The sequence below is a fragment of the Bos grunniens genome, chromosome 18, assembly GCF_055505025.1.
Source record: "Bos grunniens cultivar Pamir isolate PY7600 chromosome 18, Bosgru_T2T1.0, whole genome shotgun sequence".
Lineage (NCBI taxonomy): Eukaryota > Metazoa > Chordata > Mammalia > Artiodactyla > Bovidae > Bos > Bos grunniens.
In genome coordinates, this window is record NC_141182.1 from 15661336 (window position 1) to 15688464 (window position 27129).

The 27129-nt window shown below is 39.0% G+C and overlaps 2 protein-coding genes across 5 annotated transcripts in view; one reads left to right on the plus strand and one right to left on the minus strand.

Moving 5' to 3' along the window:
* Positions 1-21908, minus strand: part of NETO2 (neuropilin and tolloid like 2) — a 65840-nt gene extending 43932 nt beyond the window's left edge. The window contains exons 1-6 of one of the 4 annotated variants that reach the window (XM_086350572.1): positions 21772-21908; positions 10510-10566; positions 7484-7624; positions 6588-6836; positions 1576-1599; positions 1341-1468 (exon numbers count right to left, since the gene is read on the minus strand). In XM_086350572.1, coding sequence (XP_086206698.1) covers positions 1341-1468; positions 1576-1599; positions 6588-6836; positions 7484-7624; positions 10510-10566; positions 21772-21784 — 612 coding nt within the window. In that variant the 5' untranslated portion in view covers positions 21785-21908. Of the gene's footprint in view, positions 1-1340; positions 1469-1554; positions 1600-6587; positions 6837-7483; positions 7625-10509; positions 10567-20830; positions 21285-21771 lie in introns of those variants that run through there. The other 3 variants (XM_086350571.1, XM_086350569.1, XM_086350570.1) reach the window with 3 other exon arrangements.
* Positions 20907-27129, plus strand: part of LOC147353154 (uncharacterized) — an 82463-nt gene continuing 76240 nt past the window's right edge. The window contains exons 1-2 of the mRNA XM_086355116.1: positions 20907-20996; positions 21076-21787. Of these exons, the coding sequence (XP_086211242.1) occupies positions 20907-20996; positions 21076-21516 (531 nt within the window). The 3' untranslated portion in view covers positions 21517-21787. The remainder of the gene's footprint in view (positions 20997-21075; positions 21788-27129) is intronic.

Sequence of the window (27129 nt, forward strand, 5' to 3'; positions counted from 1 at the left end):
TATCTATGGCAATCTTGTGGCCTACATGGCTATTTGTATTTATCTGTGCCAGATGAGTCAAAAGGTGTAATAAGCCCAGGACCATTTTATTCATTTTGGGGCTAAGTGATTCCTGGGCTGAGCATGGAACATAAATTTGCACCCCAAACTAATAAAGATAGGTTTCTAGGTATCAACTGTCAGGGGAGACCTCAGCCTCACCCCCATCCTGAGACTGAGCCCCAAAAGATAAGCTTCTTTTGTTACAACTTGTGCTCATGGAAGACTTTTTTTTACCATTTCATGGCGACCATCTCCCTTTGTGGGTTCCAGCTTTATGTGGTGAACCTCGCAAAGGCCACATGAACCCTAGGCCTTTTATTTGTCTCCGTGTGGGTAATATCAGGCTCCTGGCACGTTCACCCGAGTAGTTACAGGTTACTGAAATCAGCAAGGGGCATTTGGCATTTGTACCATCAATTGCAGTTTTCAGCTTATTGCTCTGGTTTATAGTTCTTGCACTTCTAGTTAATAAGAATTATCTTCTTTTGGGGGGTTTATCTATGCTTTAAAAAGGATGTCTATTACATATTATTTAATGTTTCTAGGTGTTTTGTAACAGGTAGGTTTTCAGGTTATCTAATCCATCACATTACCAGCAACTTTAAATTTTTGTTAATTCTTTAAAGGTTTGTTCTCTTACCCTCACTTTTTTCCCCTCTTTTTACATTATACATACAATAAATACAATTTTAACTGTTACTATTCCCAGAAGTACAAATTAAAAGCAAAAAGCAGCAGTAGTTAGGAACCAGTCTCAATCTGTCAGTTATATAAAAGCATCCTTCCCTGTGGTACTTTCCAATAAAAATTCTACACGATTAGCAGAGGACAGCATGATAAGAACACAGAACTAAGACAATGTTCTAAGTTCTAATGTTCAATGTTCTAAGAACTAAGACAATTTGTGTTTTGGTTTTGACACTGTTATAACCAACACTGAGATCTCTGACAAGACACTTCAACCTCTTATGGCCTGTTTTACCTCCTCATAAAGATGTTTATGAATCTATGATCACACTGATCAATACCTGTACTGTCTGGTTAGGAATACACAGATTTTAAGAATCTTAAAATAAGAATATTAATGTATGTGTAATATTCCTAAAGTTTATATTGTAATTTATTTAACTACAACAATGCTGATGTTAGGTGTTCAATAATGTGACTGAAATAAAATTTAAAAAAAGTTGCAACATCAGTTTAACTAACCAGTAGGTATCTGCATGAACCAAATAACACAATGTACAAATCACATCTTATTATATCATCCTCAGAAGTGACTGCGTACTTAATACTACCTTAGCTTTCGGAGTAGCTTTAATCGTCCATATGCAATCAACCGCTTGGCCGGGTTTCGTCTTTTCCTCTTGTTCTACCTGACTAGAACGCACTATCCCATCAGCTCCTGATAGCTCAAACTGGCAATCTAGAAAGGACAGATGAATGATGTTCAAAGGAAAATAAGACTAATCAAAGATGCCAAGAGAAAAAAAAAGAGGTAATATACTAAACCTGGGATGGGATTTAAAATACCTCCTAGGTAAGTAAAGTCTGGATCTGTAACAGAGAAAAGAAGAAAGTGATTGGCACCGAGATATTTTAGAGTTAATTTAAGGCTTAATGTCTTATGTTATATCTAATGCTGCATTTAACAACAAAGCAAGAGAAAGCTTTCATTGATGTATACTACAAAGCACTGCTCACTTATAGGATTGATGTTTTTAAAAATGATAATGCTTAAATTTTTGATCACATTATGAATTAATAACTTATTTATGCTACCTGAAACTCACAACTCTTTCTCAACTGCAGTAGCTAGTAGAAAGATACAGACTGCAATGAAATATTATCCAGTCTTAAAAAGGAATGAAATTCTAACACATGCTATATAACATGGATGAGTCTTGAAACGTTATGCTAAGTAAAATAAGCCAGACAGTTAAGGACAGTGTAAGACTCCATTTATTGAGGTCCCTGGATTAGTCAAATTAATAGAGATAGTTTTCACGGGGCTGTAGGGATAGGGTAATGGGAGTTAAGTATTTAATCGGGACAGAATTTCAGCTTGGGATGACAAAACAGTTTTGGAAATGGACAGTGGCTATGGTTGCACAACACTGTATATGTACTCAATGCCACTGACTTGTACACTTAAAAGGGTTAAAACAGTGAATTTTATGTTACACATAATTTACTCCTCCTCACCATAGTAGTAGCTGTGTGTGTGTGTGCTCAGTTATGTCCAACTCTTTGTGACCCCATAGGCTGTAGCCCGGGCTTCCCTGGTAACTCAGGGAATCAGGTAGGCCTGATACCCACTCTATGATTCTTGGGTTTCCGTGGTGGCTCAGACGGTAAAGAATCAGCCTTCAATGCAGGAGACCTGGGCTCAATCCCTGGTTTGGGAAGATCCCCTGTAGAAGGGCAAGGCAGCTTGCCCAACCCAGTATTCTTGCCTGGAAAATCCCCATGGAGAGAGGAGCCTGGTGGGCTACAGTCCATGGGGTCATAGAGTTGGACAAGACTGAGTGACTAAGCTATAGGCTGTAGCTCACCAGGTTCCCCTGTCTTGCCTGGAATTTTCCAGGCAAGAATACTGGAGTGAGTTGCCATTTCCTTCTCCAGGGGATCTTCCTGACCCAGGGATCAAACCCATGTCTCTTGCGTCTCTTGCATTGGCAGGTGGATTCTTAACCACTGAGCAACCTGGGAAGCCCACTGTAGTAGCTTAATGAGCTGTATTTTCACAATGGCAGTAAAAAGAAAGAAGACTAAATGATATACAGTATATTCTTCCCTGTGAAATAGTTCACAGAAAGTTGACAATCAATAGTTTATATTAAAATAACTGATTTAATTAAATTGGTCAGGTATTTGATTTTTAATAACTAAATCAATTAACTGAATTGATACTTCAGCACCAAAAATACATTATATAAAAAAGTCTTACATAGAGTCAGGTTTTTGCAAATATGTTTAGACTACCTGAAAGAAAAAAAAAGTATCTTAATCATTTGAACAATGCTTTTAAAAATATTAAAAAACAAAGCCAGGCATCTTTATATGTAAAGATGCTTGAAAGAAAAGCAGCTCTTTTTCTTCTATTATATGTACCATGAGAGCAACTTCATATGGTTTATGGTTAAAATATAGACACATTAAAATAAAAAGAAAATGTTTAAGATTTCTAGACTAATTACCTTACATTTGCATTTTATAGTACTTCAGAGTTTCTACATACCTTATGTTTAATATTATGCTAATAACAATAACATCAAGATCATGTAATATTTTATTTTATAGATGAGGAAACTGAATCAGAGAGAGATGATGACTATTTTGGATAATATAATGGCAAAATCAGGACTAGCTCTAATTCTCTAGACAATTTTTCTTTCTCTATTGTGTTACTTTTATAACATGGGTGAGGATGCCACAATCTGACTACTAAAGAAAAAAAAAAGGTCAAAATAAATAGGTAATTCATAAATAGCTAAATCATGGCTGTCTAGTTATTTAAGCCATATTTATAAAATAAATTTTGTCCAGGGATTTGTGAATGTGGATGAAACCTACTAACGATGAGAAACTAGTATCTTTTAAATACATGAAATTCTCTGAGCTACTGGTGATATTTGTTGAGGCAGAGGCTCGTTATGGGTTCCTACTTCCTGGAAGTAACTGGAATAACTCTGAAAATTTTAGTGCAATGACAATATCCCTAGAATTCTTGCCTACGTGTGAAGTTCTGATTCACTTGCCAGATAGTTGCTATGATTTTTTTACTCTAATGCTGGTTAAGATTTAGATTTATCTTTGACACATCTCTGCAAAATTGGTGAAGTGTTGTTACTTTCTTTTACTTAGGGAGGTTGGGTTTAGTTAAAAAAGAATAGTCTCTGTGATGTATTCTAAATTTAGGCTAAAATTTTTCCTACTTTTTTCAACATGTACTTTGATAATCATGCTGAAAGTCAATGGTTAAGATTTGGTGCAGATTAAGATTCCACTGCAGAGGGCATGGGTTCAATCCCTGGTCATGAAGATTTCACATGCCATGCAGCATGGCAAAAAAAAAAAAAAAAGAAATTAACAAGAATTAAGCAATCAGTTACATATAAAAACTGTCAATTAAAATAGGTTTAAATAGGCTAATTAGTCTAAGATATTTTAGACTAGCAATTTTTTCATTCTGACAAGTTTATATGTCTATCTGAATTTTCAAATTTTTTAGACACCTGTTTGTAATTTTAAAATTTATTTTTATTGTAGTAAAATATTTACCCTTTCATCCATTTTTAAGTGTACAGTTCAGTGGCATTATGTATATTCACAATGCTGTGCAAACATCACCACTCTCCATTTAAGGAAAAATTTAAGACAAATTTTAATATGATACAATTGCACTCCACGGTACTTAGCCAAATGAGTTAAAAACTTGTCCACACAAATGGCTGCATATGGATGTCTATAGCAGGTTTATCTGTGGTTGCTAAAACCTGAAAGCAGCCAAGATATCCTTCTACACAATAAACAAACAAACTGTGGTACATTCATACAATGAAATATTATTCAGCACTAAAAAAAAGAAAAGCTACCGAGCCATGAAAAATACAGAGGAACCTTAAACAAATATTACTAAGTGAAAGAAGCCAATCTGAAAAGGCTACACACTGTAGGATACCAACTGCATGATATTCTGGAAAGGGCACAACTATAGAGACGGTAAAAAGATCACTGGTTGCCAGGGCTGGAGTGGGAGGGATGAATACACGGAGCACACAGGACTTTTAGGGCAGCTGGAATACTCCATATGACCATGTACTGGTAGATACATCATTACACCACTACATCTGTCCAAAGTCACAGAATGTACGACATCAAGAGTGAACGCTAATGTAAACTGCAGGCTTTAGGTGATGATGTGTGTCACTGCAGGTTCCTGAGTTGTAACAAATGTACCCTGGGTGCTGGATGTTCATCTTAGGTTTCAGCACTGCCTGTGTGTGTGCGGGGGTGGTTAGAAGGTATGCCGTAACTCTGTACTTTCTACTCAGTTTGCTATAAGCCTAAAATTTCTAAAAAAAAAAAAAAAGTATAAATTTCACTTTCTGAAAATGTTATCATTTTGACATTAAGAACTTAAATCTGAAGTGACACTTAAAACGGGAAAAAAAGCTGAATATATTGTTCAGGAGAAAAAAAAAGACTGGTAACACAGTTGAAAGAATAGCATGATCTCTGTTATATAAAATAAACAAAATAAAAAGATAAAAACATCTGAAGTGATACATACCATATTGCTTATATTGGTTTTTATTTATAGGGTGATATGGTTATGATATTTTCATTTGGCTGTTGTAATTAAAATTTTTTTTTAAGTTAGTAAATTTCTTGCATAAAAACATCAAAGATTATATGATTCTTACATTGTTACTTTTTCATCTTGTTAAGTCTGTGAGTTCTCTGAAGACAGGAGTAATAACTAGTGTATCTTTGGGCTTCTGCATTAGGGATATGCATACTTTTACAGTGGACAGGCTCTGAGGACTACAAAGTGTTTCCACATAACTCTGTGGTAGGTAAGAAGGGTAGACTGCACTGAATGGAGACCCTCTCCCACCACCCAAATATATGATGATATGTGACATTACAACTGTCACAACCTATGACTATTACCTTATAAGGTTAAAAGGCTACCTTATTACCTTATAAGGTTAAGAAAAAGTGAATATTACATTCTAAGGCAAAGGGTGTGATTAAGCTAAGCATTCTGAGAAGATTGGGGGGATGTGAAGATGGAGGCAAAGATCAGAGTGATGAGGCCACAGGTGCAGGAATGCTGGGGCAGCCACCAGAGGAAGAAGAGGCTAGGAAAGGATTCTCCCCTAGAGTTCCTAGAGGGAAGTGACCCTGCTGGATGCTGGCCTCCAGAACTCTGAGAGGATAAATTACCACTGTTTTCAGCTGCCAAGTTTCTGCTAATTACTTATGGCAGCCTCACGAAGATATTCTTGTCTTATCAACAGCAATGCTCAGGCACAAGTCCAAGCTTAATACTAAATTTTATTGCTAGCAGGTGGCACAGAAAGGATTCAAACCCAGATCTTTTGCCTTCAAGTACAGAGCACTATTCTTTCTACTGTTCAGTATTTTCTAGGGACTGTTTATTCAAATAAGTGTTTAATTCAACCATTCCAAAGGAAAAAAACCTGCCAAAATAATTTTTGGTAGAGATCATGAAAAGACAAATTTGTTGAATTACTTTTAAAATGTGTTTATTATGATGTCTTTGGCCTTGATATATGCTATAAAACTTAAATCTAAGAAATAATGTAATACCATATATGATGTGCCTCAAAATTCAAGTGATACAGCTCTATTTCTAATTTTTATTAAATATTTATTCATGGGCTGATTTCCCTTTGATCTTGGTAATTTTTAAAAAACCTTTATTTGATAAACTTGACTGGATTTTCTGTTTTCTAGTCTTAAGATTCTAAAACCAGAGTGAGATCTTGCTACTGAAACAATAAGTTATTTACCTGGGATAAATGAATATTTTGCTCGAAATCCCAGTCCTTCAAGTTCTTCATCAGAACTGAACTTAATCCACATGAATCTCCCTGTTGATCTAATTAATGGAGGGCTTTTCACACCACAGTAACGATCTATAAGTGGAGAGAAACCAAATGGCCCATCTCGAATTTCCAAGTGATCAAACCGACATTCAAATGATGGTTCTATATAATAGTGTTCATCAAAGGTCAACTCTATTCTTTGACGTGGAGCAGCTAGAAAGAAAGAGTAAGTAAATCAGGGCAATGTGAACAAGAAAAAGTAAAAATGTCCTGACACAGTGAGAAAAGCACAACTGCTCTGTTACTGTTTTATAGACGAGGATTATACTGTTATTATATATAAAATTCATAATAACTGTTATATTGTATGTTAATGCTATCTGTAGAATTATAGTAATCTTTCCCTTTGGCATATGCTATATATTAAATTAGTTAAATATAGTGGAATGCTCAAAATTAAGAGTTGAGAAGCTAATGCTTGATTCATGAGATACAATGTACCATGATGAAACAGAAAAACAGAAGAAATGAAAGAAACATAAAATATAACCATGGACATAAATTTCATAAAGCCTAATAAGAGATGTCAGTAAGTGTAAGTTTCTTATCAGAGAAGTTTCTCATATATACTGATGCATCTAGTTAATTATTATTTTAGGAGATTAAAAATTCTTATAAAACTTCAACCATTATTTTGTTAATGTTGGCAGTATTAAGAAATATTTATAATGACTAGGATTTAATTAAAATACATGTTTAAATTTTGTTCAAATTGGTTTAAAAAGAGCATTTAACCAATTATTTAGTTTCACAAAAAAAGTTAACATTCATCCAATGAAAGATAGAAATTGGTCAAATACCTTCCAAAATGTAGATACATTCCTTGTTTGGTGGATATGAGTCAGGATAATTTGGTGAAGCAAAATGACCTCCATTGCTGGTTCGAACCCAAATGCCACACTGGGTTGCAGGAACGTGCTTCATTCCAATATTTTGTCCATCTTATGGAAAATTTAAAACATTAGTTAGTTTCCCCTACAACTTCCCCAAACAACTGCCAATTGAGTTACACACACACAAGCAATTTTTAAGAACTATTGTCAAATTTAGTATAACAGATTGAATACAGCAGAAGCATTTGCTCTAGAGGACAAGTCTGCCATGTAAAACAACAGGGAAATAAAATGCTTAGATTTTACAAAGGCAAAACCATGTGGGAGAATCTGATAAATTAGTAAAACTCTATAAAATTCAATTCTGACACAAAATAAAAGAATTCCAGGAGTTTCTCTCAGGTATGGTACCTCTATATTTAGTTTAACTCAAGCTGAAATAAGATTCAAAGATTGCAAAGGGATTTTTAGTTAAAGCTTGTAGATTGAACACATGCATTTAGCTCTGCTCCTTCTTCAAAGCCCACTTAAACAACAGTAAATAATTTTTTAAAGGGCATAAACCCGTAAGTACAAATAGGTAGCTGCAATAATAACTTCTGGCAGTGGTAGGTATCTCTAGAAGTGGGGGTGGAAGTGGTGAAGCTGGGTATTTTTAAAAACATGAGGCTTGGTTAAAAGTCTGCAATCAGTTTGACTCCTAATACCCCCTCCCACTCCACAAACCAGGTAGATGATGCTCTATCACCGCATCAGAAAATAATACTATTTCTTTGGAGAAAGTGAACAGGGTTGCTGGACCAGGGAACATCAGGCACAGCAGAGGGTGAAAATACCAACAAGAAAACAGGGAGATGAGGTGAATGTTAACATGCTGAACCACACTCCCCTTCTCCTCCCCCACTCAACTCCCCAAAGGCCTCTTGGTCAGATATAGAGCCTCTAAGCAGGAAATGGAATCTTAACCTTTTCTGGGGAAACTAATGAGTCCAAAGAAAAAGATTCATAGGTGGATTCAATCATTCACCAGGAAAGGCAGCAGTAAAGAAGCCCTGTCTACACTTGCAGATGGCTAACAAGCAGATCTGCGTGCTCCTTTCATAACTATGAGAGACACTCAAGGAGCACCAGACATGAGAGGGAAGCCTCCAATATGAAAAACAGATTAAAAACAAATAAAAAAGCGACTCTGAGAAGCAGAGATTATAGAATACTTAAAAAAAAAAAAAGCACTAAACAAAACTACCCTTTAATCTTCTCAGAGAACAACGGAGTAGCTGGCCTTTGAACCACGTGGATGCACGTGGTGCTCGTCTGTGGTTGGCTGAATGTGAGGATGCAGAACCTCAAACACGGAGGGGCGCCAGCAGCTACAGGCAGGTTTCTGACTAACCCTAAACTCTTACCCTAGCCTCTGCATTGTTCAAGGGTCAAACGCATATCTATAACACAAGAACACAGCATACTCTGAAACAAAGAGATTATTTAGAAAACAAAAGAAAGTTTCTAAAAATAGAATTAAAAAAAAAAAAGTTTAGAGCAGAAGTGGCTCAGACTGTAAAGAATCTGTCTGCGATGCAGGAAACCCAGGTTTGATCCCTGGGTCGGGAAGATTCTCTGGAGAATGGACTTTCTTGCCTGGAGAATTCCATGGTGGACTACATACAGTCCATGGGGTTGCAAAGGGTCAGATACCACTGAGCGACTAACATTTTCACTTTCCATGAACTATGGCCTTGGACCAAATCTGGTCTGCTGCCTGTTACTGGAAAATCAAATTTAGTGGAATAAATACATGCCCATTCATGCTTTCACCCTGCAGCTGCAGAGCTGAGTAGATGCTCCTGTGACTATAATGGCCTGCAAAGTCTTAAACAATTACTATCTGGCCCTTTATAGAAAAAGTTTTCCAATTCTTGGTTTAGAAGTCTCAATGAAGACTACTGAGAAGACAACAGTTAAATGAGAAATGGAAAAATAGAAAAGATTTTTTTTTTAAAAAAGTAACCAAATAATAAGAATTCCTTAAAGACAGGAGAGAAAATGGAGAAAAGAGAATTTTAAAAATTAAACAAGAAAAAAGGGAAAGAAAAATTTCCTACAACCTACAACCAAAGATAAAATTTTCATATGAAAAAGCCCAGTGGTGACTTGAACAGATGTAACCAGAATTGTAAAAATACTGACGTGGGTACTGCAGGTGCAAAGTTAAAAAGAACATTTATGTGTAGTTAGGTGCAAAAGTTAGGTGAAGAGTAGGTGCAAAAAACAGCTAAATTCTTATCTTCCATGGTGGGAAAATTACCTACTACTTCAAACTGAAATAACTGAGAATAACCATATACTTTGTTATTCAGAAATATGCAGGAAAATACCAAAAGAATCAGCCAAAAGAGCAGTTTGGTAGGCTGGTAGATTACCATGGAGAAGTGGGGTTTGGGAGGCTGGTAGACTGATTTTTCCTAATTAACGTTTTAGAATGCTTTAATTTTTGTCAGGTGTATGTGTAACTTTGATGAAAATAAAAATAAGTCAGGTTATTTAGGAAATGTACTAAACTCTGAAATAGAAATCTGGCTCAAACATCATTCTAGCTAATCCTCTTTCATAAACAATAACTGGAACATGTCCTCAGGGGTTTGAATAAGATATTGATGGAAATGTTTCATTTGTCTACACTGGAAAAAAGGGATTTTTGTTTTTGCTTGGTGATAAAGCATGAATCTTATTTTTGGACATAATCCATAGTGTTCTAGGAGTCACTAGTTATGCCAATTTTTAAAATTTATCAGTGTAAGATTTTATGTTAACAATTTACTCTAGTTAACTGCAGCTGAACCTGGCTGAATTAAAGCTGATAGACTGACAGAAAGCCTTAGGTCACTGAAACACCCCAGAGGGATTATGGAAATAGTACTCAAAAGTTGTAATCCTTCCAAAAAGCCATCCTACTGCTCTGAACATGTAGTAAATTAGCATTGTAAATTCTTTACCTTGGGTCTTTTGGGCCACAGCAATTCCTTCCACTACAAGTACTGTTACTAACAACACTAGAAAAATAAGAGAAGATAAGTTAAAAAGTTGAATCTGTATTAGATTTTACCAAGTTTATGAGAAAAATCAGATGACAAAAAAAAAAAAAAATACTAAACCCCCCTATTTCTTACTAACATTCACACTCAATACTATTAATTGTTATGTTCTGAGTTACTATTTGACAAGACAACCCAAGAAAAAATACAATTGATATCACACTCATTTATACAAGCACTAATAAGTACATTTTCAATTTATGATGGATGCAAAAATACATACCATTTTTTTCTTGTACAACGAACTGTGCTGATCCCAATTATTCTATATTTACTGCACTCTACCTCCTCAGACCTTACATGCATTATGGCTAGCTTTGCAATATGTTATGCCAGTAAAAGTTCAATTAGATTATTTGACTTGTGAGAACATTCTTAATAAAAATAGAAGTAAGGGGGCAGCAGTCTCCTAGAAATCAATTCAAGACATTCTATAGCTGTGTCCTTCATTACAAAAGCTGGCACTATTTAGAAAATGGAGCTTCTCCCCTCCCCCTAAGTTTAACATTTCTGATCCCCAATGAATAATATATTGTTTTGTATGTTTGTGTTTTGACGATAACACATTCTTTTTAAGAATGGTGCACTGGTATCTTTCACTCTTTCAATGAAAACCACATTATCAGCCTCCTGTGTGAACTGGAGTTTTTATTTTTCATTCAGTCAGTCAGGAAGCACGTCAGAGTACCTACTGGATAGCAGGCACAGAGGATGCACAGATTAAGGCAGGAGACAAAGCAAAGATAAAGCAAAAGATAAAGTAGGAGATAAAGCAAAACAGTTATAAGAGAATGGACTTCAGGAGTTAGGTGGATCTAGGTTTGGGGTTCAAGTTTTGATTTCTACCAGTTGTGAGACCTTTTCAGCTCAGTTTACTTATTTGTAAAATGGGGATGTTGTACTAATAACACCAACCACACAGGCTGTTGTGAAAATGAAATGAGATGATGCACATTGCACAGAGCCCTTTATATGTGCTAGGCATTCGGCTAAACCATGGATATTAGGACAAACTTTCATCCTTAAGGAGTCAACGTATTGTCAAAGACAATCTACAAGGTGAAAAAGAATTTAGCAGGGGTTACATGGAAAACACAATGGAAGCAGAAAAGGGAACCATTTGTTCATTCTGCTGGGGGTTAAGAGGAACAGAGTGAGGAAAACTTCAGGGAAAAAAGATCTATTCTAGTGAAACCTAATAGAACTTCTACCCAGGAGAGGGAGAAAGAAACAGCTTAGACAATGAAAACTTACCTAGGAAGTGTTAGTGAATTCTGAGTAGGATAGTACAGATAGCATGTGGAGGGGAAAAGGGATACATCAGGTTAGAAATAGGATGAGGGTGTTCCCTGGTGGCGCAATGGATAACAATTTGCCTGCCAGTGCAAGAGACATGGGTTTGATTCCTGGCCAGGAAAGACTCCACACATAAGGCAACTAAGCCCGTGAGCCACAACTACTGAGCCTGCCTTCTGCAGCTACTGAAGCCCGCATGCCTAGGGCCTGTGCTCCACAACAAGAAACCACGGCAATGAGAAGCCTGTGCACTGACATGAAGAGTGGCTGCAGCCTGCTGCAACCAGACAAAGTCCAAGCAAAGCAACAAAGACTCAGTGAAGGCAAAAAAAAAAAAACAAACACACACAAAAAAACAGTAGGATGAGATCTGATTGTAAAAAGCCTTGAATGCCATGCTAAAGAGTTTAAACCTTTGACTACAAGGAGAAATAACTGAGTTTTCATTTTTTAAACTAGACAGTGACATTATCACATTTGTGTTTCAGATCACTTATCTTGATGATGGTGTGGAATCTAAATTTTTAAAAAGAGAGGTCATTTAGGAAGTAAAGACGCTAAGGTCTTGAAGCAGAGCAGTGGTAATATAAATGGGAAGGAGGAGAGATTTATGACATGATTACGACTCAGATGTAGTGTAAACTGCATTTGGTAACTTAAAGGATGTTTAGGGGTGATGGACATGGAGGCACAGAAGAGATGGCTAGTGAAGGGACTGGCAGATGGCCAAGCCGTTCTTCACTCAGTACCATGCACTAGGCATCTACCCCCCAAAGTCACCAATGTACAGAGTTCTTGGGATCTTGTGCTGTTTACATCTTCTAATCTAAGCATATACATCTTCATTTTAGCTGTATCCTCCTTGACCTCTGTCTCCTCTGTCAACTTGCAACAACTCTAATTACCCCTCCTTCTCTCTGGTTGCTAGTCGTACTGAAGATCTCACGCTATGTAGGAACAATCCTTCCTCCAGACTCTTCACATCTTTGTACTGGATCAGAGTTAGGAGAATGGAGTTTTGAAACACTATTTAAAAAAACAAAAACAAAACACAGAAGATTCCTGATCAAAAAGAAAAATTAGGGAATCCTCTAGTGGTCCAGTGGCTAGGATGCTGAGCCTTCTCCTCTGAGGGCCTGGGTTCAATCCCTGGACTGGGAACTAAGATCCTGCAAGCTGTGAGACACGGCCAAAAAAAGAAAAACAAACTAGAATAATAACAGATATTTGACAATTCAGCAAATACCACAACTGTATCAATGAATCTTGATAGAGGACACTATTTCGCAAGGAATATCATCCCATTCAGATGGTATACAACTGGTCAAAATTTTGTGCTCATTGTACCTTTCCTCCTGATTCACAGGCAGAACAATTTACCAGTTCTCACATTTGTAATTCACAGTATGTAAGTAATACAAAGTCAGGCAGAAAGGGAAAGTAAGAAATCAATAAATCAAAACCAGGAGAACAGTAAAACTATGGCAAAAAGATGAATTGTGCCTGGAAAATTACACTATATAATGACTTAAAAAAGCATGTCTTTTTAAAACATGATTTAGGTAATTTGCACACAATATACAACTGAGGTAGAAAAATCATATTAAAAATAAATTAGACCAAATAACCTTTTATTCCTTCTACTTTATATAGGGTGTTGCTCATAATCCCCCTCCCCAAATGTTACTACTCACAACCAAATGAACTATGCCACTGAATAAAAGGAATGAATAAGGCAAGTTTGAACAATTGGGGATAGAAATATATAGTGATAGCTGTGGTGATACAGTTCTAACGATTAATCATTCTAAATTCTGTATCATAATAAACATAGTTTCTCCCAGTTGTACAATAGGATCTTTGCAAATTGCTTGCTATAATCAGGCTGAGATATTAAAACAAACTCCACTGATGCCAAACACTGGCATTACCTAGTACATGAAGCAGTGCTGCGGCGCTCTGCTCTGTCCTTAGTCCCGATCTATGCGTCACTTGTTCCCGTCTATATCTTACCAAAGGGTCAATAATTTCTCCAATCCAGAAAAATTTCACACTTCAAATTCAAAAACAACGTACCCAGGAAGGCACTGATTCTTCAAAGCAGAAATCCATGCCAAGAAAAAAAAAGAAAAGAAATCCATGCCAAAATAAAGATTCTAAACTCCACAACCCTAAAGTATAGTCACGCAGAGAATTGCTTGTGATCTCATGTTTGAAAAAAGTCGTACCCACCATGTACGTTCTCACCTCTGACTTTGGAGTTTAGCATAGAGTACTATACAGATCTGACTTGAAGGCCTAAATGATAAAGACAGGTGCTATTCAAGGTATTAAACACAAATCCTCCAAGCTACTCCTTTTAACCCTGAATCACTGTTATTAGCATTCTACCTGCAATCTTGTCTCCAGAACTTCCAGTTTAAGGCTGTACTTTTCAATCAAGTAAAAATCAAGGTCAGGTCTATTCTCTTCACTGTTACTTAATAGTGGCAATTCTGGCCAATGCAATAAATACTGGAAAGGAGGCAAAACTATTACTTATAGACAATGTTATTTTAAAACCCACAAGTCCCAAGAGAATTACCGGGAAACTATTACACCTATTAAGGGAAGAGCATAAGACTAAAATAAACAAGTAAGTAAATAAATGTAATACAATAGAGAAGTAATACATTTTGGATAATGAAACAATTGTAAAGGTAACAATTCTTCCCAGTAAGTCAGATAATATTTAATGATGTTTTAATAAAAATCTTAGCTTTTCTCTAGATACTTAAAATGCTTCTGATGGTCATCTTAAAGACGTTTCCATATTTGCCAAGGAAAATATAAAAAAATTCATAAAAATAATATGCTTACTATAAAGCTACAAGAATTATAAAATGTAGCAATGGTAGAGGAAGAAACTGGTATCTGTCAACAAACATTACTAGCATTCACTGTATTACAGGTAGTTGACTCAGTCCCTGGAACTACAGTGAAACAAAAAGACATGGTCCTTATTCTCAATGGGCTTTTAGGTTAGAAACTGGAAGAAAAGAAAAAAGCCCCAAACAGACATATATATCCCAGAATTTATTATGATTTATATAATATTTGAAATACTTGGTGAGAGGGCAGTTTTAATAAATAGTTCTGCGATAACTTGTTAATTATTTGGAAAAAAGTAGATCCCCTTTTCAAGCTAAATAGAAAATTTAATAGCAGAATGAAAAGAAAGGTGAATTCATACTTTTGGGTAGGGAACAACTTCATTCACAAAAGACCAAAACATAAATAAAAACTACAAATAAATGGGAAAAAAGATTATGCCACTAAAGTGCCAAGAAAAAACAATGGAAAAATTCAGCCTTTCTAATATAAAAATACAGATTCTAGTATTGGTCAGGATATAGGAAACTGACTTATGTTGTCACTGGACTGTAAACTGTCACAGCTTTGATGAGGTTGATCTGGTAACATATATCAAGGATTAAAAATGTCCACATCCTACTCAGTTCTTCCATGTTTGAGAAATAAATCACTAGGACAGTAGTTCTCAAACTTTAGCGTGGATCATATTCATCTGTAAGGTTTATTAAAACACAGACTTGTGTGTGTGGGGGTGGCATTACTTCCAGAGATTTTGATCCAGGAATTCTGGGGTGGGGTTTGAAAACTTGCATTATAACAAATTCCCTAGTGATGCTAAAGCAGTTGGCCCTGGAACCACACTTTAAAGACAACTTCAACAGGAGAGTGATAGTCTACTGGAAGAAACAAAGAGGCTAAGCTTCTTCTATCTTACTGTTCACTTGTATATGACTTCATTCCCAAGGTCATCTGATGGGCCAGTATAGATGCTGGAGTGCCAGGTACTATATCTTTACAGCTACCACGCCTGCATTACACTTAGCAAGAATGAAGAAATGCCACAGGGCATTCCTCCTTCCTTTAAAAACATTTGCTTAGAATCTACCATGATGTCAAAATAAAAATTCTAACCGAGTGACAAAAACACCACCACTCCCCCAAAGTTGAACACACACGTAACTGTCAGAGTTAGTCACATGGCCACACCTAATCCCAAGGAAAACTGCAAAATCTAGTATTTATTTTGGGTGATTGTGTGGTTAAAGTTCAGAGATCCACTGAAAGGTAAAATGGATATTGGAAGAAAACTGGCTACTTCTGCCATAGTCCCTTATAATCTACTCTGTATCCACCAGCCAGTGATCCTTTCAAAACATAGATCAGATCACATCACAGCCTTTCATAAAACCTACCAACAGAGTCCCATTCCATTTAGAATAAATCCATACTTCTTACTCTGACTTCAGAAGTCCTATGTCCTGACCATCCCACTGACCTTCCGACTGCTATCTACAGCTACACAGGCCTTCTTTCCACAACACACCAAGCTAATTCTTGCCTTAGGGACTAGTTATTCCTTTTGCCTAGACTCACACTCTGCATGGCTGGTTCCTTCCTTTTATTCGAGTCTTGTGAGGGCTCTCTGACTGCTAAAGAAGCTCCATATTTTCTTCTTCATCTTGTTTTATACATAAATACATAAATAATACATAATAAATAAATGCATAAATAGCATTTCAATTACTACTTATATTATCCACTATTTTCTTATTATCTGTCTCTTCCTACTAGAAAGAGGGACTTGTCTGATTCACTTATGTATCTTTAGTGACTAGAAGACTGGCTGGCCCACAACAGCACTCAAAATTAGATGAATATATGAAGTGACTAAGCATAATCCTGGTTATACCTCCTTTGTAACTACAACATACAGCACAGATAGCCACACTAACAAATTAACAACCACAAACTTGGTTAAGAATAGGCACACAGGTGACCCAGCTTCTTTTTTTTGAGCATAAGTCAGGGGACAGAAAAACAATAGATTTCTTTCTTTTTCAGATATGCTACTTCTCTTACTTTTATCAACTCCCTTTACCTTTGTTAGTAATTAAACATACCTCTTTCTAAGTTTTCCTGTTTTCAGTATCTAAGCGGTAAAGGTAAGGTCTGGTAAACTTATCATGAGATCCCATAATGTAACAACTGCCTACCTGGTCTCCCTGCATCTGTTTTCTGAAGCAGAATGGAGTTCAATTGGAGTCCATATACTTGAGGTAGTAGTAACTTTTTGTTCCAAAGAACAAAAAAATACCTTAATTTAATCAAACTCAATTTTACTTTTTAGTTAAGAAGGAAGATGGAGCTTGAAGAACTCTGGGATCACTCCAACCTCTTCATGCTAATCACACTGCCAATTACTTCAAAGAAAGCATAACTGCAGAAATGCTTTTTCTTGCCTGCAGAATGTGACAACCTTCTCATTAGTCAAAACGCTCTGGAGATGGCAGTATACTTGTATGCTCTAATCATACTGGAGTCTTCCTCAGACATCCACAGCAGCTACCATTGGATTTTAACATGACCAGGTCACATTTCGATGAGTATTTTTGATGTCTTCTCACCCACTAACACTGTAATTTCCAATATATTATTCTGGGCATGCTTAAACCAATATATTTTAATCTCATTTTGACTAGGACAAATTGAACCTTCAGATTAGTACACCCTGTAATTATGAACAAATATGCTAATACGTGTCAGTTAATCTGGGTCACTCTGATGAGTGACTGAGAGGGTGAGGCCCCACAGCAATCAAAGCAACCCTGTTCGCTTGTGTTGAGTTTTGAGACCTACCTCTCCTCCCTCCACCAAGAGTTCCTTTGAGGGAGTTCCGTTAAGGAGAGTTTGGAAACCTTTTAGGATTCCCCTTAGGATCCCCCCTAAGTGAGATCTCAAAATGCCCCAGGGACACATTAAAAAAATAAATTATTCTGAAGAATCATAAATTTTAAAATGACAGGGGATTGTGCTGAATGGGTAGTAACCAAGAGCAGAACTTGAATTATTCTTCAGAATTTTAGATAATGAACTTTACTTATATAATAATCTTTTTTCTATCTTATTCCTAAATGGGCTTTGAAAAATGGCTTTGATTTGAACTTGTAATGTGCATGTGTGTGTATTACAGCACTGTATGTTTTTCCTAAAAGGTCAGTTTGGTTTCAAAACAGATAATTGGATTCAAGTAATCAAACTATCAAATTATAATAAAACCATCATTTAGTCAGATTTCTCAACTATACTAATAAAACATTTTCTCTAACTCCTGGTGGGGGGGGGAATAAAGTTAGCTTTTATCAAGGCTATCTATCTTTAAAAACTTCCCTCTTTAAAGGATAACTTTTCATTATGGTACTTTTCTGTATTGTTTAATTTCTTGAAAAAGACTTAAGAATGCAGGACACGAGTTATTGTCACAGTCTCAAATAAGATTTTTAAAATACAGTGCCAGTTACACACTGTAACACCATAAATTTAACCACAGTTTATACACATTTAAATATAACTGAGTATAGGATTCTCCTGACACAAGTCTGCAGAATGAATATGAACAGTGAAAAATGGGTTTATAAGCCTAATATTTTCATGTGACCATGATACTTAATTTTGATAAAAGACAAGTCAAATTTTATTAGACTTGGAGTGATCATAAACCATTAAAAGTGCATTATTCAGTTTTAACAATATATGAAAGGTTTAAAAGCCTAGCAGAGTTATCCTTTTGTTCTTACTGCTGAAAGTAAAACCAAGAATCAATGGCATCTTAAAGAAAATTACCTTCTACTTAAAATTCCACACACCCATTATGGCTGATTTGTTTTAGTAGAAACTGACCATAATATTCCAAAACAAGGCTTTTGGTAGGTAATATCTGTAATTATGCAGATGTTAAATAACTGCTTCTGGTAAGAACCTCTTCAAAGTTGAAACAATTTACACCTTAAGAGCTACTTTTTCATGCACTGGTGCACACAATGAATGGAAGCACTAGAAAAAGCCAGTATTTTTTAAAATGTAATTTTTTAAGATTAAAAACACCAATGTTTGTATAGGTAACACATGCATTTGGTTAAAAAAAAAAGTGATACAAATGGGTGGGCAGTGAAACGGAAGTCTTCCTTTTATTATTTCTCAGTCTCTTAGATCTTTTTCTTAGAATCAACTTTTGTTAATTTCTTGAATCTTTCCAGAGGGATTCCTATGTACAAGCACATATCCATGAACTTTAGAAGACTTAAAAATAGCTTGCTTTCTCTCTAGTAAGCCTAACAATAGGTTAGTCTAAGCTTTAAAAATACACCAGCATGTAAAAATAGTAGGCTGCATGACATGAAGAAAAGAAAAGCCAGGTATTACTGAAATTCATTGTTTCCACTGTAGCTCTGCCATCAACCACAGAATCCTTTCCTGAAAGGTGCAAACACTAAATGCTTCACGCTGGTGGCCAGAGAGGGCAGTGTGTACCAACGACAAACGCAAAGGCAGAAAAGCTGCAAAACCCTTCACCATTCCAGGAGTATCAGAGATTCCGTCCTATCCAGCTCAGTTTCGTCAAGTTCTGCAGGTAAAGCTGTATAACAGATCTACGTGATTTCTCCCCAGAGGGGGCTACTCAGATAGAATGTGCTTATTATACTGAACATCCTAAGGGAATGAGGACAACGAAGCAAATTCAGATAAGGAGCACTATCACAAACCCTACTGTGCGAATGATTTATTTTGAAAAAGTAAAACAAAATCTTAATTTCCAAGGAATGGCGATGTAAATTGGGAATTACAGACAGGAAAGACTACCGAAATTAATTTTAGAGTTTTAACATTTTAATATAATGAGGAAATCATTAATGATTTATGGAGTGACTGCCAAAGTCCTAGGTTACCTTTGTACAAATTATACATATACAGTGGGATAGCTAAATTGCTGATATTTCAATTATAAATTTAGAAATATATGGAGTAATTTTTGCAATTAAAATTTAATGGAAATTAAACTGAATTTTCCAGTAAAACAAAATTCAAAAGTGTTAATGGGTGGGAAAAACCCAACATTTTTCACTGTACAAATATTAAGACACAATAAAAAGCGATATATAGTACCGCCAGTCAATGCCTCAACGCCTTACCTTATATTTTGAAGAAGAGAACATTTCGTAACATTACAAATACACAGCTATTCAGTTTTCAATCTAAGTCAGTAGCAGAAAAGAGAAGCCCTTTATTGGTAGTGGTGTTTTCCTCCGAGGGCCGAAAAAAAGGATTTATTCAGTTCGATTTTCAGAAACAACTTTGAATCACAATCTTAATTATCCATGTACATAAATTTTAATCTAATATTACACCTCCTGGAAAATGCAAAGCAGCTGTAGTATGTTTTGGAGCTTTGTGTACTTGGCAAGCCGACTGTTTTATTTCCCGGTACAACAAATCAGAAAGAATCAGACAGCGGCGGCAGGGTATCTGAGGTCCCGGGAAGCGCCGGGGCGCAGCCCCGAGCAGCGTCTCCGGCCCGGGCCGGGTCGCGGCGCCCGCAGTGGTGCCGCAGCCTCCGTGGCCGCAGCAGGTGGGACCCGGCCGGCGGGCAAGGCCGTTTCGCCGCCCGCTACCGCGGGGCTTTTCGAGAACCGCTCCGCGACGCCTCAGTTGGGCTTTTTATTGTTCGCTGGGACTGACTTTCTGTTACTAATGCTGAAAAGAGCGGCCTTCGCTCCACTCACACGAATCCTACAACTTTGCAAAGCGATGTACGGAATTCCGAGGAAGAAGCGCGAGGGCACGGCTCGCAGGGCCGGCCGGGCCGCTAAGTCCCGATGCGCTTCCCGGGTCCCCCGCCAAGGCACACGCAGAGGGCTGGGAAGAAGCGCTCGGGGAACAAGTGGATCCCGGCGGGAGCGGGGATCCGCGGTCCGCTCGTGCCAGACAAAGGGGCGCGTCGGGCGCCCGGCGCCGGGCAGGGACGCGAAGAGGCCGGTCTCGCCCCCAGGGGGCGCCGTCCGCGGCCCAGGGCGCTTACCTTTGAGGACCGAGCAGAGCTGCTCCAGGGCCATGATCCCAAGAGGCCCGGCGCTTCGCGAGGGGCCGAGGCGGCGATGAGGCGGCGGCGGCTGCGGCGGCGGAAGCGGGGCGCTCACGGCTCGGCGCGGCTGCAGCCCCGCTCCGTCCCCATCGCCCGCCACCAGGTTGCTCCCCGCGGGGCAGGACTCAGGTCCTGCGGCCCGCCATGCCCGAGCCCCCCGGCGGGCTCTCTCGCTGACCCAGCCCCCCGACGGCCGCCGCCTCCTGCTTCACGGCGCTAGGTCCCATCGACCGCCTGGGAGCCCAAGAGAGCGGACGCGAGGGCCAGCACCGGCACCGGCCGCTCCGCCTGCGGCCGCAGCGCGGACCCGGGTGAAGTGCGGGGCGCTGGGATCCCAGGCTCATTTAAGCTGGGAGCGCGAGCGCCGCGTGCCGGCCGCGCTGCTAGCGCGCATGTGCCCGCCCCCCGCCCCCGCCCGTGTGCCCCTCGCACCCCTCCCGGCCAATCGCCGGGCGAGCCCGCCCGCGGCCTCGCACCCTGGGTGGGCGGTGCGCCCCGCGGGCCGCTGTTGGGCTGGGGGCGGGGCCAGGAGGGCTGGGGCGCCGGCGCCTCGCCCGCGCTCTGAGAGGCGGGCGCGGAGGGAGAGCTCGGCCTGTCCCCTGCCCCCGCGGGGCGCGGGGTGAGCAGATCCGAGTCCTCGAGGCGTTCCGCCTGAGGGAGGGATGGGGCTCTGCCGCCCACTGGACTCGGCAGCCCTGGCCCGCCTGCCCACCTCCGTCTGCCCTCGCAGACGGAGAGGGGGCCCTGACCCCTCAGTCTCCTAGGACCTCAATTCAAGGTCAGAACTCCGCCCTCCTCAGCCCTGCTCGACTACCTGCCTCGGCGGGCGGGCGCGCACCTGGGCGAGGCTCGGGACCGAGCGAGCCTGAGGTTCTCACCTGCCTTTAGCATCAGGTGAGTTAACGTGACCAACGGTAATGTTTACTAGCAGTTACCGACTCGCTTCCCGAGTTGCCAGGCACAGCACCAAACTCTTCACGTATCAACTCTGTAATCCTCGATTCACCTCATGCGGGATGGGAAAGAGGAGGCGGGGGAGGTTAAGTTCTTTGTTCAGAGCCACACAGGGAGGGAGGCAGGGTGGTGAGCCCAACACATCTGACTACAGAAATACTCTTATTTACCACCAAGCCATGCGGATAGTGTCACTTGACTCTGCTGATAACGAAATCTCCACTTTTGTAAACAGCTGCATAGTATGTGGTATTAATTCTGTTTTATTTTCTCCGTAGTGATTATCATGCTCTGAAATTACCTTGCCCATCTACTACTAATTTGTTCATCACCTGAGTCTCATTTACCGCACTATTTAAACAAGTTGCTTGTGACAGGTGCTGGGGAAACGCCCATGATTAAGGCCCTAGAGTAAAAGAATATTTATACCTGTATCTGACACATAGTAGGAACTCCATAAATATTTGTCTAACAAGTTAAAGTTAAGGACAAATTGTGGCAACTGAAACTCTTTCCTTCTATCCCTCAGAAAGTATTAACAAGGTCTACAAGTGAAAGCATATTTAACATCAGTTAATATTAAGGTAGCCCTTCACCATGTGCCATGAAAGATACATGATGTGTATATTTGGCTTCCTAAGGACAAATTACCAACAGTTAAATTGATATTGCACACAAGAACCAACTAGTAAATAAAGCATTTTAGGAGCCTTTTCCACTGATAGAATAAAGTGACTCGTTGAGAGACTAGGACAGTATTAAGATTATTAAACCTAAGTCACAGACAGTGGTGGACAAAAAGAATTAGGAGGAAGGAGCCCTCTCAGCTTCTGGAATAATGGTTCTTTTTTTTTTTTTTTTTTAATGCACTTTTTCTTTTTCTTTGGCTTTGCTGGGTCTTCCTTGCGTTGCAAGGGCTCGGTAGTTGTGGCTAGCAGCCTTCTGTTACCCCTCTTCATGTGGGATCTTAGTTCCCCTGTTCCCTGACTGGGAGTCAAAAACCCGGGGCCCCTGCCAATAAAGGCAGGTTCTTAACCACAGGACCATGAGGGAAGTCTTTGGAATAATGGTTCTGAATGGATAATTATTGCCTGACGAAAGAATCCATGTGTGTATGATGTCATCAGAGAATGCTTCGTGAAGGAGGTAACACACAAAGAATGAAAAGGCTGTGGATGCCAAGTGGAGAGGAGAGAGGGAAGAAGAGCTTTCACATCAGGCAAGGAGCAGCAGCAAGCATCTTTTTGGGGGCAAATGTGGTGATTGGTAGTGAAGATAAAGTTGAATATGGTGGGTTTTGTCTATGGGGATTTTGCTTATTTGCTAGGTGAAGGAGTTTATACCTGACTCAGGAGGCCAGAGGGGCAGTTTTTAATAGTGCAGCAGTGGAATTCTGGAAAGATAAATCTGGCAGTTGAGTTGAAGATAAAAGGGGACAGATTAAATCAACTGTAGTTAAAACAAAGTATATACATAGTACTGTTTTATTTAGTCTAGTAGCTCTTACCGGTAGTAACATTTTGGTGAAACCTAAGAAGTCTTTTGGAGAAGGCAATGGCACCCCACTCCAGTACTCTTGCCTGGAAAATCCCATGGATGGAGGAGCCTGGTAGGCTGCAGTCCATGGGGTTGCTAAGAGTTGGACAGAACTAAGCGACTTCACTTTCACTTTTCCCTTTCATGCACTGGAGAAGGAAATGGCAACCCACTCCAGTGTTCTTGCCTGGAGAATCCCAGGGACAGGGGAGCCTAGTGGGCTGCCATCTATGGGGTCGCACAGAGTCGGACATGACTGAAGCGACTTAGCAGCAGCAACAGCAGCAAGAAGTCTTTTCTGTAGTATGTTGGCTGGGGAGTAGATTCCCAAGGAATGTTTTGGGAATGTTCATTTTGTGGCTACCTATTAAGACACCTATTTTTTGGATGTAATTGTCTACAGTAGATTTTCCACAGAATGTGGTAAAGCACAGATCATAGCTGAGATTACCGTGTGACCATATGTTGACTAAATTAAAAGGAAAGCCGTTTGCATCTCTCTCAGCTGGGGAGTTCTGTTTTTGAAATATTATTTCCCCGGAAGACCACCCAGTAGCACCCAATCTGTTCCCAGATTACGTCCAGTGCCCAGGTGATTGAGAACTCTGCTTTCATTGCACCTTGCCTGATCTTTCAGGCATAGATCTAGCCTCTGAAACTCCTCAAGATCATTCCTGTAATTTACATTTTGTTTTCTCTGACCAAGTCTTCTGTAGCACTTGAATGGTGTTGTGGAGCATTGACTTACTTTAAAAATGCTGCATTTTATCTCCGTGTTTATGTACCAAACAGATTTTTATTGTCTCTCTCTATTGCTGGAGTTTGGGAGCTCTATATTTTATTAAATGATAGCATAGAAAGGCAGGTTATTTTTAGAGATGGTTATGAACTGAATGTTTCCCTCAAAATACATGTGTTGTGGTTTGAACAGTGTGCCTGTATTGGAGATTAGGCCTCTAAGGTTAAATGAAGTCATAAGGGTGAGACTCTGACCCGATGGGATTAGTGTCTTATAAGAAGAAACAGCGGAGAGCACAGGCATGGAGGAAGTGCCAGGTGAAGACCTGATGAGAAGGCAGCAGCCTGCAAGCCCTCTTAGAAGAAACCAAATTGGCTAGAGCCTTAATCAGGGATTCCAGCCTCCAGAACTGTGAGAAGATAAATGTTGCTTCAGTCACTTAATCTATAACATTTTGTTACTGCAGCCTGAGCAGACTAATACAGAGATATACCATAACTAAGGAAGATATAGGAATTGACACATAACCAAACTGATACATAGAAAATCTATTAGTAAAAAAAAAAAAAGGGGGGGGGTTTGTTTTATACTGTTTTTTTGTATGTGCACATACAATGTGCACGTATGACTACAATGATGAAATTTAGTGAAAAGCAAAATCATATAGAATCTCATTGTATGAAGAGTTCAGTATATGAAGATTTCAGTGGGGTTTTTAAAGGAAGGAAAAGAGGAAGATATTTTTTAGTTTATTGAATTAGTTGGCTTGGGTTCTCATAACTACATGTTATAGACTAGGTGACCTACACAATAGAAATTTATTTTCTCACAGTTCTGAAGGCTAGAAGTCCAATATTAGGGTACCAGTAGGGTTGGTTTCTGGTGAGACCTCTCTTCCTGGCTTGCAGACTGCAGACTTCTTGCTATGTTTTCACATAGCCACAAACTCATGTCTTTTCCTTTTCTTATAAGAATATCAGTCAGATTGTATTAAGATCCTACTCTTATAACCTCATTTAACCTTAATTACATTCTTAAAGCCCCTATCTCCAAATATAATCACATTTTGGGTTAGAGCTTCAACATAAGGATTTGGGTGGGGGGAAAGGCAGTTCAGTCCATACAATCATAGACCAAAATTATCCCTGTGCCAATGATATTGAAGAAGGCTTATCTCCAGGGAGTCAAAACCGGGTCATGTGGTAATGATGTCACCTAAACCGTGAACTTCCAGATGTTCAAGCTGGTTTTAGAAAAGGCAGAGGAACCAGAGATCAAATTGCCAACATCTGCAGGATCGTGCAAAAAGCAAGAGAGTTCCAGAAAAACATCTATTTATGCTTTATTGACTATACCAAAGCCTTTGTGTGGATCACAATAAACTGTGGAAAATTCTTCAAGAGATGGGAATACCAGACCACCTGATCTGCCTCTTGAGAAACCTGTATGCAGGTCAGGAAGCAACAGTTAGAGCTGGACATGGAACAACAGACTGGTTCCAATTTGGAAAAGGAGTACGTCAAGGCTGTATATTGTCACCCTGCTTATTTAACTTATGCAGAGTACATCATGAGAAACTGGGCTGGAAGAAGCATAAGCTGGAATCAAAATTGCTAGGAGAAATATCAATAACCTCAGATATGCAGATGACACCACCCTTATGGCAGAAAGTGAAGAGGAACTAAAGAGCCTTTTTGATGAAAGTGAAAGAGGAGAGTGAAGAAGTTGGTCTAAAGCTCAACATTCAGAAAACGAAGATCATGGCATCTGGTTCCATCACTTCATGGGAAATAGATGGGGAAACAGTGGAAACAGTGTCAGACTTTATTTTTGGGGGCTCCAAAGTCACTGCAGATGGTGACTTCAGCCATGAAATTAAAAGATGTGTACTCCTTGGAAGGAAAGTTATGACCAACCTAGATAGCATATTCAAAAGCAGAGACATTACTTTGCCAACAAAGGTCCGTCTAGTCAAGGCTATGGTTTTTCCAGTGGTCATGTATGGATGTGAGAGTTGGACTGTGAAGAAAACTGAGTGCCGAAGAATTGATGCTTTTGAACTGTGGTGTTGGATAAGATTCTTGAGAGTCCCTTGGACTGCAAGGAGATCCAACCAGTCCATCCTAAAGGAGATCAGTCCTCGGTGTTCATTGGAAGGACTGATGCTGAAGCTGAAACTCCAGTACTTTGGCCACCTTATGGGAAGAGTTGACTCATTGGAAAAGACCCTGATGCTGGGAGGGATTGGGAGCAGAAGGAGAAGGGGACGACAGAGGATGAGATGGCTGGATGGCATCACCGACTCGATGGACATGAGTTTGAGTGAACTCCGGGAGTTGGTGATGGACAGAGAGGCCTGGCGTGCTGTGATTCATGGGGTTGCAAAGAGTCAGACACGACTGAGCGACTGAACTGAAACTTGTTTTCAAATTTCTGCTTAGTATAATTGCAAAGCAAGAAAAATTTTAAGAAACGTTATATTCTAACAGTGCTTAAGTATTTCAACTTTATCAGGAAGATTTCTGGTCATCCATTTACTTGAGAAACTTAGGCTGTAATTATATATTTTAGAATAACATTGTTAACGTATATGTATCTTTTTCTGAAAAGCCAGAATATCATTTTGAAAGATGTTTACTTTATGTTTAATCCTCTTTACTAAAACTGAAACAAATGCAAGTCTCTTGGTACAGTAATAGGCATGTAGTGGTATCTTTCCATGGTCTTAATATTCATTTCCCTAATAGCAAATGATGTTGAGTGTCTTTTCATGAGCTTAGTTGCTATTCATATATCATTTTTGGGGGAAGTGTCCAAATTCTTTCTCACTTTTAAACTGGGTTATTTAGTTTTGAGAGTTCTTTTACATTTTATACATTCTGGATATGTCTGTTATTGAATATATGATTTGCAAATATTTCCGTTGCATATGTAGCTTGTTCATTCTCTTGAAAGTGTTTTTGGCAAAGAAAATGATTTTAAATTTAGACTGTTTTCTTTTATGGAT